The 14,101-nt window shown below is 47.2% G+C and overlaps 1 protein-coding gene across 1 annotated transcript; it reads left to right on the top strand.

Annotated features, from left to right (window-relative positions):
- The first annotated feature begins 432 nt into the window (after window positions 1–432).
- FKBP4 (FKBP prolyl isomerase 4) lies at window positions 433–8,726 on the top strand. Its single transcript, XM_043966400.1, has 10 exons — window positions 433–730; window positions 3,931–4,075; window positions 4,558–4,700; window positions 5,715–5,835; window positions 6,177–6,333; window positions 6,516–6,606; window positions 6,726–6,809; window positions 7,074–7,265; window positions 7,505–7,744; window positions 8,517–8,726. The coding sequence occupies exons 1-10, from the start codon at window positions 623–625 to the stop codon at window positions 8,622–8,624; spliced, it is 1,389 nt and encodes a 462-aa protein (XP_043822335.1). The 5' UTR covers window positions 433–622; the 3' UTR covers window positions 8,625–8,726.
- Window positions 8,727–14,101: the final 5,375 nt, after the last annotated feature.

Below are 14,101 nucleotides of genomic sequence, written 5' to 3'. Positions count from 1 at the left end.
GCCGCGAGGGGGAGCGCGGGATGGGGGGGGATGGGTGGAGGGGTGCCCGGGGAGAAGGCGTTGGGTCGCGTCCGGAAGTCCGAGGGTCTCGGTGGAACTCGACCCTCCCCCGGATTAGGTTGGGTGAGGGTGGGAATAAATTAATGCAAACTGCGTGGGCCACTGGAGGCCGGACTGGCTGGGCGGCCGCTGTCTCTGGAAACTTCTCCCCCTCGGCCGCCCTGCTGTCCCCTCCCCCGGCTCCTCCCCGCCCCTCCCCCGGCGGCGGCGGCGGCGGGTGCGGGGTGGGACCAACCTCTCCCCAGCAGCCACCGTCCACACTCCCTCGTAGCCGCTGCTGCTGCCGCATCTGCGGGCTCGCTCCGCGCCGCACCGCACCCGGCCCGGCCTCCGCCGCCGGCTCGCCGCCTGGCCGTCGTCCTCAGGGGAAAAAAGAGTTTCCCGAAGGAGCGAGGGAGCCGCGCGCTGCCCCGGCCCCGGCCCCGGCCTCGGCGGCGGCTGCAGCCCCGCTCCCAGCGCCCTAACCCGTGCTTGCAGCCACCCGGCCCAAGCAGACGGGGAGCGGCTTGGCTCGGCTCCCGGGCCCCAGCTTCACGAGTAAGAAAAGGCTGTGTGGACGGCGATGACCGCGGAGGAGATGAAGACGGCGGCGGAGAGCAGCGCGCAGTCGGCCCCCTTGCCCTTGGAGGGGGTGGACATTAGCCCCAAGCAAGATGAAGGCGTGCTCAAGGTACCTGTGGGTGGCCCGGGGTGGCCCTAGGCGGCCGTGGGTCGCCTCTGGGGAAGGGAAGCGGACGGGCCTGCCGCACATGTTGGGGCCTTTAGCGCGGGGCACGGGCTGCAGCCCATGTTAGCATTCCCGGGACCAGGAGCTGGGGGCGGGCTGCCATGGCGAGCTCCGGCCCTGCACCGTGCAGACCTCGCGCTAGAGAAGCGCGCATTCCCCTCCCACCCGCGGACCGGGCAGATCAGGGGGAGCTACAAGCCCGGCTGGGGAGGGGGCTCGGTGCGCTCCTCGGAGGCTGGCCCGGCCCCCCAGCGTGGATCCGGGAAGGGGGAGGTGGGGCCGGGATGGCAACGGAAACTCCAGAATGCGCGCTGGATGGAGACAGGCAGCCCGTGGGCTGCGACGTGGGGGCGCAGGGGCTGCATCCGAGCCCGTGCACGCGACGCGCCCCCAGCAGGGCCCGCCTGGGGTCGGGCCCTGACCTCGCCTTGAACCCCCTTTCTAGCTAGAATGTTTCTGAAGCCTAGAATTTAGTAGCCCATCTGGGGTGGATGGGGGAGCTTGCCCGGGTCAGTTAAATATTAGCTGAGCTGTTGGGGCAGTTTAGGACAGCGGTTATCGGCGCCTGGTGCCTCCTGGGATTTAGGTGGACTGACTGACTTGGTGAGATGGGGCCGGCCGTGCCGCAGCATGGCTCTCCACCCTCGATCCCGGGGTCCCGCCGCTGCTGACCCCTCCCATCGGCATCACGTTACCCTCCCCTCCCTCTATCACTCCCCCCCCCCCGCCCCGCGGAGGGGAGGGCCGGGGAAGGTGTGGATTCTGCTGTCCTTAGGTGGAAGAACAAATAGCCAACGGAGGTAGTCGTGGGGCCGATGTTCCGGCGGGCGAGCATCTTGACCTGGGTCAGAGCAGCCCAAGGGTGATTTGGGAGAGGCTTTAGAAGGCGTTGGCAGACGTCCAGTATAGCATGAAATATAGTCTTGAGTTTTCCCTCTCCCTTTTCCCCCAGGCTCCCCACTCCTTACCTGGTTTCTCACCAGTCAGCTAACATTTTGAGCTAGTTTCCTAGAGTAGGGGGCCTGACGTGAATTCTAGGAGTTAGAGATTCATTGACTTTGTTCTCCGAATCTTTCCCGGAGTCAAATGGAATCCCCCCAGTACACACACTGAGAGACGGGCTCCTTTTCTTTCCTAAAAGCACCTTTTTAGGAAGGATTATTCTGCCTTACTTCTCTCTTCTTTATATTTCCTATCCGAAGAAACTAAATTTAATTCTGTTCAGGTTTCATCCTTCCTACAGGAAAAACCCTTTCTACGGTAGAAAACCCAGGGAGAGAACAATTAGTGAGGTATTTTCCTGGTGGCCCATGAGGAAGCCTATCTTTTTAGAAGTTTTAAAAAGGAAATAGCAGTGTCCTGAGTCCCTGGAAATAACCCAGAACCGTGGCATTATGGGATTTGCCCAGTCCACAGCTTGGAGGTCACGCCACACAGGTTATTTAATCTTATCTGGGTTTTGAGGTTCTACCTCTTCATGGACAGATTGGATCATCCAGTGTCCCAGAAATGCCTAGCCCTTTAAAACCTTTCCCTTTACTGTATGTGAGCTGAGGTAGAGGAAGATAGGGTATTTGGAATGAGCCCAGAGAGTTACTAGCTTGTACTTAGTTGTCAGTGAGATTCCCAAAGATATATTAGCAAAACCTAAGACTTCCATATAGTCATTCAAAATTCAGAACAGCAGAAAGACATGGGCTGGAATGACCCAGAAAAAAGTCGAGGGTCATCATTTGTTTCTAGACCAAGGCTATGCACAAGTTGTATTTGGTGCCTGCATCTTCGGTTTCATTGGTAATTCGTTTCCACAATCCAGGATTCTTCTCTAGACCCTTGTCATTTTTCACCTTAGGTTTGTCCCCTCGGTCCTATTTCTTATCCTCTTTTCCTTCCTTCCAAATCAGTCTCTGTTCTGCTGACCAGAAGGGTTCGTGAGAGGCAATATGATGTGGTGGATAGAATGCTTGACTCAAAGGCAGGCAGACTTGGGATTTTTACCAAATGGATAAAAGAACACTGGGCCTGGAGTCCAGGAGAGATCTGAGTTCAAATGGTCCCTCAGACACATAGTATCTTAACAGATGACCCAAGGCAAATCATTTAACCTCCACCTCAGTTTCATCTGTAAAGTGGAGATAATCAATAAAACATTTATTAAGCATTGGGGGTACAAAAATAGGCAAAAGGCAGCCCTTGCCCTTTATGAACATATAGGTTAGTGGGGAAGACAACATGCAAGCGAATATATACCAAGGAAATTATATACAGAATAAATAGGAAATAATTAAAGAGGGAAGGTATGGGAATTAAGAGGGGTTAGGGAAGGCTTCCTGTAGAAGTGAAGATTTTAGTTGGGACTTAAAGGAAGCCAGGGAGGTCAATAGTAGGAGTAAAGGAGGGAAAGTGCTCCACACATGGAGGCGCAGCCGGAAAGAAGGCCTGGAGCAGAGAGGTGGAGTATCTTTGTGGAACCAACAAGAGGGCTGTCTTTGGATCGAAGAGTACCAGTAAATTCAGCCTCAGACACTTAACACTTACTAGCTGTGTGACCCTGGGCAAGTCACTTAACCCCCATTTTCCCACACACACACATACCAAAAAAGTGCCAGTACTTATCAAGGAGTAAGGTATAAATAATAGCACCTGCCTCCAGAGTTATCGTGAGGAACAAATGAGGTAACATTGCTAAAGTACTTTGCCAACCTTAAAGTGCTATGTACAGGCTGCTGTGGCTGCTGTTAGTGCGTAAGCAGCCTTAAAGAGCATTTAGTTCAAACTCTTTGTTTTATGGGTAAGGTGGCTGAGACCCAAGTAGGCAATATAATTTGTCCAAAGTCACACAGATAATACAAAACAAAACCAAAAAAACCAAACCTGAAATCTTAACCCGGTCCTTTGGCTCTGGTTCTGGTATTCTTTCCACTGCATTGTATCAGGGAAGGGACAGTCTTACTGTGCATACACCTTCCTCCATGAGGAGGAAGAGGTGAATTTGGATCCTTAGTTAAGATGCTAACAATAGAGCCCTTAGCTGGGTTTTTGTGCACAAGGGGAAAGCATAGGTTCGTGACTCAGAGCATCCGACAGGAGGGGCTGCTGATGGAGATGTAGATAGGCATGAGGATGTATCTTAAATTCCTCAGGTGATCAAGCGAGAGGGGACGGGCACAGAGACTCCCATGATCGGTGACAAGGTCACTGTACACTACACCGGCTGGCTGGTGGATGGTACCAAATTTGACTCCAGCTTGGATCGCAAGGACAAGTTCTCCTTCGACTTGGGCAAAGGTAACGTGATAGATAAGGAGAGTGGTGAGGGGTGAGAGGTATCAGTGGTGGGCCGCCTAGTACTGACACTGCAGTGGTCCCACTGAAAAGGCCTGTCCGTGTGGCAGGATTATTTGTCACACACTAGAGGACAGAAGAGGATCTTTATGACCTTCTTATTCTTTGCTTACTCTGCCCTTCTTCAACTTTCTCAACCTCTTCCCTCCATTTCTTATCCATAGTTCTTTCTGCCTTAGTCTCCTGGATTTTGGAGGCATTAAATTATAGTTGTCCTCTGCCTGTCTTAGAAGACTGGGATAAATAGAAGGGTAAAAAAGGCAACAGCTTTTACCCCATTTGGACTTGTGGAAGTTAATAACACTATGGGGAGGGGACCTAGTTTGGGGCTGTTAGGTGCTTCTCAGGACAGCCTGCTGACCTTTGGTGAAACCTCAGATAGCTACAGTGGAGGGGGGAACCTAATGTATTTTGTGTTTTTGCAGGGGAAGTAATCAAAGCCTGGGATATCGCTGTGGCCACCATGAAAATAGGAGAAGTCTGCCACATCACCTGCAAACCAGAATATGCCTATGGTTCATCTGGGAGCCCTCCCATGATCCCCCCCAATGCTACCCTGGTGTTTGAGGTGAGTGGCAGGCCACAAAACAGAAAGAGTAAGAGGCCTTATCTCAGCCTCCCAGTTTGGCTGCCCTCCAGCCCCTCTGACTTGGAAACATTGTGGCTAAGGCTAAGGGCTTGGTCTAGTGGGAGGACATGGGGTGAGCTGCCAAGCTACCAAGATGGGTAAGAATTCTAACTGGGCTACCAGCAGTGTCAGCCTGGACATTCCAGTGCTTACTCTTGGAAGTGATGAGAGCATTCAGCATAGATTTCTGTGTCCTTTCCCTGCCTGCTCCAAAGCAGCATGCTTGCTGAGGAATATCCGACCCCAAGTGTGCAGCAGTGTGGAGAAACACTGCAGTCATGAGAAACCATTCAGGGTATCACATTTTAGAGCTAGATATCCAGAAAGCCATCAGATTCTAGATGGGTCAAGGATTGATAGGCAGATAAATAGGTGATAGACACATACTCCTCACCATAGTGGAGGTGATCCTGCTTCTCAGATAGGATGCCAGTAGAGGATGAATTCTGGCATGTTCAAGTATGAGCCCAATGATGAATCTCTTTAACTTAGAGCTCATGCTGAACATTACCAGGTGGGCTTCAGGGATCGGTTTGGGTTCACTAAAGTCAGAGTCGAGCTTCCTTTTGCTTTTACTAAGGCCAGGTGGATGAGGAAGTGACGTGTCCTCATGATTTCCCACATATGCTTCCCATCTTCCGTGGCCTGTATTGCACCTGGTTCAGGAGCTGGCTTGGGATTGCAGAGGCTTGTTAACCTTTTGCTAGACCAGAAGGGAAATGTTAGTGAGGAGTTATGTGAGGGACGGATAAAAAGGGCAGAATCTGTCCTCTGGTACAATGGAGTCAGAGGATCTGAGTTCAGGTCTTGCCTTTCACACTAACTCCCCTGTCACCTTGGGCAGTGACTTGACCTTGCTAAGATTCAGGTTCCTTATGAGATGAGAAGGTTGGACTAGAAGGCCTGAAGTACCTTCTTCCAGCTCTGGATTTATGACTCTGATCTCTCCTGTAGGTGGAACTGTTTGATTTTAAGGGAGAGGATCTTACTGAGGATGAGGATGGTGGAATCATCCGCAGGATACGCAGTCGAGGCGAGGGCTACTCCAAGCCCAATGAGGGAGCTATAGTGGAAGGTGAGACAAAGTAGCCTAATGAAGCAGAAGGAACAGTAGACATGGGGTATCCTTTCTGTCTCAGCCTCTTAACCCTGTGATTTGGGGCAAGTTTTATACCTCAGAGGGATTATAAAATGAAAAGACCAGACTGCATGGTCTCTTACATTTATATCCAGTCATGAGAAGGCAGAAGGAATCTTCCCTTCTGTGTTCTACCTGCTGTAGCTCCTGATTCTGACTTCTTCTCCCCTACCTCCAGATCTCTACACAGAAAGGGCATCTTCCCACCAGCACTGGGCGGGGTGAGGGGTAGCAGGCTTTCTCCCTAGCCACTCACTGCCTGTCTCCAATTACTCCAGTTGTGCTAGAGGGTCGCCATAAAGGCCGGGTCTTTGACCAGCGAGAGTTAAGCTTTGAGATTGGAGAGGGTGAGAACTATGACCTTCCCCCTGGACTAGAAAAGGCGATTCAGCGCATGGAGAAGGGAGAAAACTCTGTTGTCTACCTTAAGCCCAGGTGAGAGTGTGGTCAGAGGTAGGCAGAGTTGGGCAATCCAAGGGGGAGGGGAGAAAGACAAGCATTTATGAAGCTGCTGCTTCCCAGCTTTGTGCAACATTTTACAAAATGTTTTCTCATTTGGGCACACAAACATACCACCAACCTCAGAGCCAGTGCCATTATTTGTCTGTCTCCCGTAGCTATGGTTTTGGTACTGTTGGGAAGGAGAAATTCCAGATTCCACGGGATGCTGAGCTACAGTATGAAGTGACCCTCAAGAGCTTTGAAAAGGTAAGGAATAAGATCAGGGGCAGTCCTCCCCTTCCCTTGGGCCTTTAGCCAGTTGGCTTCCTGTGGGTCACTTGCTGTGAAAGCTAAAGGCACCCTTTCTTCCCTTGGGGATTGGGTAGGCCAAGGAGTCTTGGGAGATGAGTGCTGAGGAGAAGCTGGAGCAAAGCACCATAGTGAAGGAACGGGGTACAATGTACTTCAAGGTAAGGCCCACTGTCTTGTGGGCGTTTTTCTTTCTCCCCACCCCCTGTCGTCTGTCTAGAGCCTCATTCTGTACCTCTTGACCTGTCTAAAGTGGGCTGACTGTTTATGTGTCTGGCGGGGGGGGGGGGGGGGTTGTCTCCATGAATACAGAACTATGTATTTTTACATATATGTATGTTTACCTGACACTTCCTGGGTGCCCAGCCATGAGTAGGTGTCAAGGGCAGAAAGAGAACCTGATAGCCCCCATTCTCTCATTCCAGGAAGGCAAGTATAAGCAAGCCATGCTTCAGTACAAGAAGATTGTGTCCTGGCTAGAATATGAGGTGGGCTTCTCGGAAGAGGAAGGACATCGAACCCAGGCCCAGGCGCTGAGACTGGCCTCACACCTTAACCTGGCCATGTGTCAGCTCAAACTGCAGGCATTCTCGGCTGCTGTGGAGAGCTGCAATAAGGTTAGAGTGCCCGAGAGGGTAAAGCAAAGGGTCAGAAGCTGGAGGGGTGGCAAAGAGGGATCCATGGTCTGGCTCTTTCCCTTCCATCTCCTTCATTTTTTCTTGATTCTTTTGGAAGGAGTTCTGTTTTCTAAATTTGGTTCTGTTTATGGGAACCATCTAAATGATTGTGTATTCAGTCTGAGGTTTTGGAGCTGAAGACTCACTCCCAACCTGCTGAACCCTCTGCTACTCCCTAGGCCCTAGAGCTGGACAACAACAATGAGAAAGGCCTTTTTCGTCGGGGTGAGGCCTATCTGGCTGTGAATGACTTTGAGCTGGCCCGGGATGACTTCCAGAAGGTCCTCAAGCTCTATCCCAGCAACAAGGCTGCCAGGACCCAACTGATGCTCTGCCAACAGCGGATCCGTGAGCAGCATGCCAGGGAGAAGAAGCTTTATGCTAACATGTTCCAGAGATTGGCTGAGAAGGAGAACAAGGTAAGGAAGGGATACAGAATCAGGAGAGCAGGAAAAAGGGGAAGTTACTTTCTCTTTGTATTCTTAGTGCCTCACAAGTAGGTAGGACCAGAGGTGGTGCGGGCACCCCTTTTGAGTTCAGTAAAGTGGGACAGCATCTACTTTCCCTGGTTCTGAGCATGGCCCACATCCCTCCTAGTTCCATTGTGATACTAAATTAGGCCCCTGTAGCCATGCTTCCCTCAATCTTTGTTCCCTCCTCTGCCTGCCAGGCAGGTAAGCAGCTTGTAGGTAATGATGGATGGCTTGGCCTCCCCTTAAGATTCCCCTTGAGTACTATTTGTGTAGGGTTTGGGATCAGTGTTTGTGGGTGTTGTTAGTGGTGCTTTGCCCAGGGGGTTGGACAAATGCAAGTGTGTGATGGATAGGAGCTGGCCTGTGGTACCTATTTCCTTATAGGCGTATTTATGGTCGGGTCAGTGGCTTAAAGAAAGGCTCTAGGCCTAAAGTGTGGGTCGCTTTCCTTCTAAGAAAGGATGGGGGACAGCTAGGTGGCGCAGTGGATAGAGCATCAGCCCTGGAGTCAGGAGGACCTGAGTTCAGATCTGTCCTCAGACACTTAACACTTACTAGCTGTGTGACCCTTGGCAAGTCACTTAGCCCCAAATGCCTCACCAAAAAAAAAAAAAAAAAAAAAGGATGGGATTATTGTGATCCATCTTTACTTTATCTTAGGGGGTTTCCTTTGTAGAAAACTTTCATCCTTTTCATCTTCTTCCTTCCTCTCTCTTAGCCTGAAGCAGAACCAGCTGGAGGAGACAATCTACCAGATGCAGAGATGAAGGATGACCATCAGAACGGTGTGGAAGTGAACAAGTCTCAAGTGGAGGCAGAAGCATAGCCAGCTCTCCAACCCACTCCCCCAGCTGCCTACCTCCCATGCCCTAGCCTTCCCTACTCCACCCTGTTAGTTTTGTAAAAAACAAACAAACAAAAAACAAAAACAAAAAAAAAACCCTGAAGAATTTTGAGTGAATTAGACCTTTATTTTTCTATCTGGTTGAACGGTGACTTTGGGGAAGGGGAAAGGAACAAGTTTGTTGGGGTGGGTAGGGGATGTTTTTGGAAAGGTGATCCTTTCCACTCCCCCCCAAAAGCGATAATTTATTTTGTTCCTTCCACAGCCTGATCCATTTCCACATTGGAGAAGGGAGTGGGGTCTAGTCTTGAAGCTGGGGTATAGAGGGAAAAATACAGAACACCCCCTCTTCTCCTCTGTTGGAGGCAGGGGAGTATAACAAACAAAATCAAACCCACTGCTGTTTACCTGGCTTTGGTTTGTTCCTTTCCTAGTCCCAGACTTTGAGGCAGTTGGTCCTTTCTGGTATCATGGTGACCACTCTCATGTTTTCTCCCATTTTTTTCTTAACCATAACCATGCCTTTTCCCCGTGCCTGTTCTATGTTGTACCCATCCCTGCTCCTTTGGCCTCTTACCTGCACGATGCTGAAGATTCAGGCTCTCAAGTTCCATGCTTGAGCAATAAAGTGGAAACAACCAAAGTTTAGGAGTCAGGCCTTGCTTCCTGTTCTGCCCAAGAGGGAAGGGGTGGTGAGAAGTCCTCTGGGAGGGGGGCAATCTAATTTATAAGTAAGACTTAGAAATCTGTTAGGGAAAGTACCTCTCTGTGGCAAATAGCTTTATACTTTGACTTTTCCAATGAGATTGGCCAAGGTGCTCTTGGAAGCAAGTCAGCCAATTAGTGCGATTATGAGCAAGAGGCCAAACCCATGGGAATACTGATCACCTTATCCCAGTAACAGGATGCTGAGAGCAGCTCTAAGTGGCAATAGAACTGGGCAGGGAGAGAGAAACAGCTGTGAATGACAGAAGAAAAATGACAGGTAAAGGTTGTATTAAGGGCAACATTCAGTAGGGCCCAGCCTAGGACCCTGGTCACATCCTTCAAGGGGAGAGAATTGACACTCTCAGGTCCCTTCATGCTCTAGGTTAATAACATTGACCTTAAGTGATGAGACTGTCATGGGGGCTCATGGTTATCTTAAAATATTTTTTAAGGAGATTGTAAGCTCCTAGAGGGCAGGGACCATATTTGTTTTGAATGTGGTTTGTGTGGCAATGCATAGTTTGGTGCTTAATAAAATACTGTTAAATGCTGAGAGCATTCCCCCAATGCATCTCTTAAGTTACAAATTCCTTTTCCAAATGAAGCAGGGTAAGATTGTACAATGCAAAGAACACAACTTGATGGTTCTCATTCTGACTCTTAAACATTATAGCCATGTAACTGAGTTTTAATTTCCTTATCTGTCAAAATAGGATACTTGTAATACCTTCAAGGCCATTAAGATGGGGGAGCTGTGATTATTACCTCAGCCCTCCAGCAACTACCTGCAATACTTTCTTTTTTGTTGTTTGTTTTTTAGTGAGGCAATTGGGGTTAAGTGACTTGCCCAGTGTCACACAGCTAGTAAGTGTTAAGTGTCTGAGGCTGAATTTGAACTCAGGTACTCCTGACTCCAGGGCCAGTGCTCTATCCACTGCACCATCTAGCTGCTCCTATTTTTTTTTTTTGCCGGAGAATGAGGGTTAAGTGACTTGCCCAAGGACACACAGCCAAGTGTCTGAGGCTAGATTTGAACTCAGGTCCTCTTGAATCCAGAGCTAGTGCTTTATCCACTGCACCACCTAGCTGCCCCCTGCAATACTTTCTTAGGGCATTATTAAGTTTCGCCCAGTAGAAAACTTGTCTTGGAGTTAAGTGATAAAGTTTCAGTGTAGGGTAGGGAATTTGAAATTTGCTATAGCTAGAAGCCCTGGGCTGGCTAAACGATGTGGTCCTGCTTACCTGACGTCTCGATTTCTTCTAAAATAGGCATAATATGGAAAACAGATCAAGGAGGTCCAAGAACTTTTTTAAACTGTAAAACACTGTATGTGTATCATTCCAACTTCAGTGAAGGGCACTATACCTTTCTGTTGTGGTTCCTTTAAACTTTAAAAAAAAAAGATTTGTGATGAAAGCCTTTGGCAAACTTTAAAACCCTTGTTAGGTCAATTATTAACCATGAATAAAGCTAGACATTTCTATAGTGAAAATCGACAAAAATCTTTGGCCTCCCAGGTGACTAAAGACTGCACTTTTGCTTTTAGGAATAATTTATGCCAACTTCGCCCTTGGTCAAAAGATGGCATTTAAGCAAAGCCATGTGTTTCACAGCCTGATGCTTTCCCAAGCTAGAATTCTAACAACTGTCCTCACCACCACCAATGTTAGAAGCATTTAAGTACCCCAGGGTCTTTGGATATTTCTTAACCTTTGGATGTTCTTTGTAACTTCTGGTTCAATATTATTTCTGCGTTATTTTCATACATACAAAAATTATACAAAGAAACCAAAAACATAACGAGGGGCATCCAACGACAGATCCAACTTTTCAATCTACCTCCCTGATCCACAGTAGCTATAATTTATATAGTGCTTTAAGCACGTTGCAAAAGTCTCATTTTATCCTCACCTCAGTCCTAAGGTAGGTGCTCTTGTTATCCCCATTTTGGAGACAAGCAAACTGAGGCAAACAAGGAGCTAGCCCAGGGTCAGAGAGTGAGGTTTCCCAGAAGTCAGGCCCAGCAGTCTATCTGAGCACAGCACCACTCTTTGGCCCAACATTTCCTTCATGCTGTCTTACTGGCTGACTTGAAGCACATCATCTTGGACACCTTGTCACTTCCAAGTTCAAATCATAGCCCTTAATAGTTTCTTCCCAGCACGTCAGAGAAAACTTGCCCTAGCCAGTCTGCTTCATCACTTCAAATCCTTACTCTCACACCCCCACCCTGCCGTTAGTCATGACTGAAACTAAATGTTTGGAAGTCTGGCTTTATTAGCCACACTAGGCATGCTCTGCAGCAAAGAACAGATTTGCCTTTTCACGGAGGACCAGAATTCAGTTTGGAAACAGGGATTTAAAAATTTTTTTTTACAGGGCAGTGAGGGTTAAATGACTTGCCCAGGGTCATATAGCTAGTAACTGTCAAGTGTCTGAAGCCAGATTTGAACTCAGGTCGTCCTGAATCCAGGGCTGGTGCTACTGCATCACCTAGTTGCCCCCCGAAACTTAGGGATTCTTACTCAAATTCAGTGGTGGTTATATGTTTTCTCTCATTCTATGGGACTGAAGTGTTCCAGGTATGATGACACTCCCTGGGCTGCAATGACTGGGACCTTGGAGGGAGCAACTTCCTAGGTCACCAGTGGCCTTGTCCCTAATGCTACAAGGAAGGAACTCATCATTTTATTGCAAAAATGTCTTTTGCCAAGCTGAATGAGCCATCAGCTTTACCTTGTATGAAAACAACTCAATTTAGACTCCTAGGAGGGGAGGTTCATCACTTTAGAACTTTTTTAAAAATGCAGATCCAAGAGAGAATTGATTTTTCTTTGGGTAAAGATACACACATTGCAAGCCATATATTTCTGACCTAGGAATATGAACTGTCTGGGTCACTGAGTGCTACAATCTGCTTAAGACTCCAAATACATGACAACTGTTACATTGCTAAATACTTTGGAATCTCACTATAATGCACTAACAATTCCACATTGAAGGCTGGAAGGAATTTTCCAGTTTTCGTAGTTCATCAGTTTTCAAACTTTTTGGTCTCAAAACCCCTTTACAATCTTAAAAATTGAAGACTCTGATGAACTTTTATTTGGGTTACATCTATAAGTATTTAAAATTTTAGAAATTAAAACTGATAAAATTTTATAATGTTTAAAAACAATAAAGTACATATTAACATAATACATGTTTATGAAAATAACTATATATTCCAAAACAAGAAAAAATTTTGAGAGAGGCATTGTTTTATATACTTTTGCACATCTCTTTAACATGTGGCTTAATAGAAGGTATATCTGCTTCTGCATTCAATATGTCATGATAATGTTGTTTGGGTTGAAGTATATGAAGAAAATCCAACCTCACAGATATATGGATAGAAAGGGAGGAATGTTTTAATAGGCAAATAATGTCCAAGTGTTATTATTTAGTTTTGACATTATGGGCCCTTTAAAAAGGTCTCGGGGACCCCCCCAGAAGTCTGCTGAATGCAATTTGAGAAGCACTGATCTAGTCTATCCCTTTCATTTTACAGAAGAGGAAACAAGACCAAGGAAGTAAAGTGATTTACCTAATATCATTCAGCTAATTGTTAGCAGTGTTACAGAATCCAGGTTTTCTAACTACGGTTCTCTTCCAACTTTGGGATGCTGTCATGGCTTCTCTGGGCATATACCATAAGATTACCTGTTATTTGAAGAGGTTCTCTGATTTTCTTGATCATTATTCTGTCTGGTATAAACTAGGTTTTGCAGGAATAGTCTGCAGAATTTGGGTAGTCTGCCTCAGGCAGCCTTCTTCCTTCTAAGTTTCTTAGTACAACATAGGTTCTGCTACAACCAGGTGGGTTCTCTACATGTTGTCCCTTAATCTTACCGCTTACTGTATGACTGATCTGGATCCCTTTTCGGTTTGACATCTTTCTTTTCTTTTTTTTTTTTTTTTGGCAGGGCAATGAGTGTTAAGTGATTTGCCCAGGGTCACACAACTAGTAAGTGTCAAGTGTCTGAGGTCAGATTTGAACTCAGGTCCTCCTGAATCCAGGGCTGGTGCTTTATCCACTGTACTACCTAGCTGCCCCTCTTGACATCTTTTTGATGACATATTTTACACCACTTACTGTGTTTAAGTTATGGATGAAAATATCCTTCACTCATTATGTCTCTATTGCCTTTTGGATAACCCATACTTTTGATTTTTTCAGAGAATGATATTCCATTATTCAGTCATATGCCGTGTATGGAAAAATATATTATAAAAAGATACATTTTTGTTTAAGAGATGTTTGTGGGGGCAGCTAGGTGGCACAGTGGATAGAGCACTGGCCCTGGAGTCAGGAGTATCTGAGTTCAAATGCGGCCTCAGACACTTAACACTTACCAGCTGTGTGACCCTGGGCAAGTCACTTAACCCCAATTGCCTCACAAAAAAAAAAAAAGATGTTTGTGGTGGAAAGGGCTATAAGATTCCCTAAATTCAATACAATTTAGCCCACTCACTTCCTATATATTTCTTGATCCAGTTCATTGTCCATGTGCAGTGTGTCTGCCTAGACATATTTTCATGTGTGTGTGTGTATATGTACATGTATATGTGCATATATGTACATATATACACACACATACATACAGAGAGCTGTTATACCATACAACTGTGTATAAGACTGGACAAGATTTTGTTTTTGTTAGGCTCAACTTTTAAGCAGAATTACTTTAGGAGAATCTGCAATATTTGT

The sequence above is a fragment of the Dromiciops gliroides genome, chromosome 5 (genome assembly GCF_019393635.1).
Source record: "Dromiciops gliroides isolate mDroGli1 chromosome 5, mDroGli1.pri, whole genome shotgun sequence".
Taxonomy (NCBI): domain Eukaryota; kingdom Metazoa; phylum Chordata; class Mammalia; order Microbiotheria; family Microbiotheriidae; genus Dromiciops; species Dromiciops gliroides.
The sequence above is the reverse complement of the archived record's forward strand: the minus strand, read 5'-3'. Positions and strand labels throughout refer to the sequence as shown.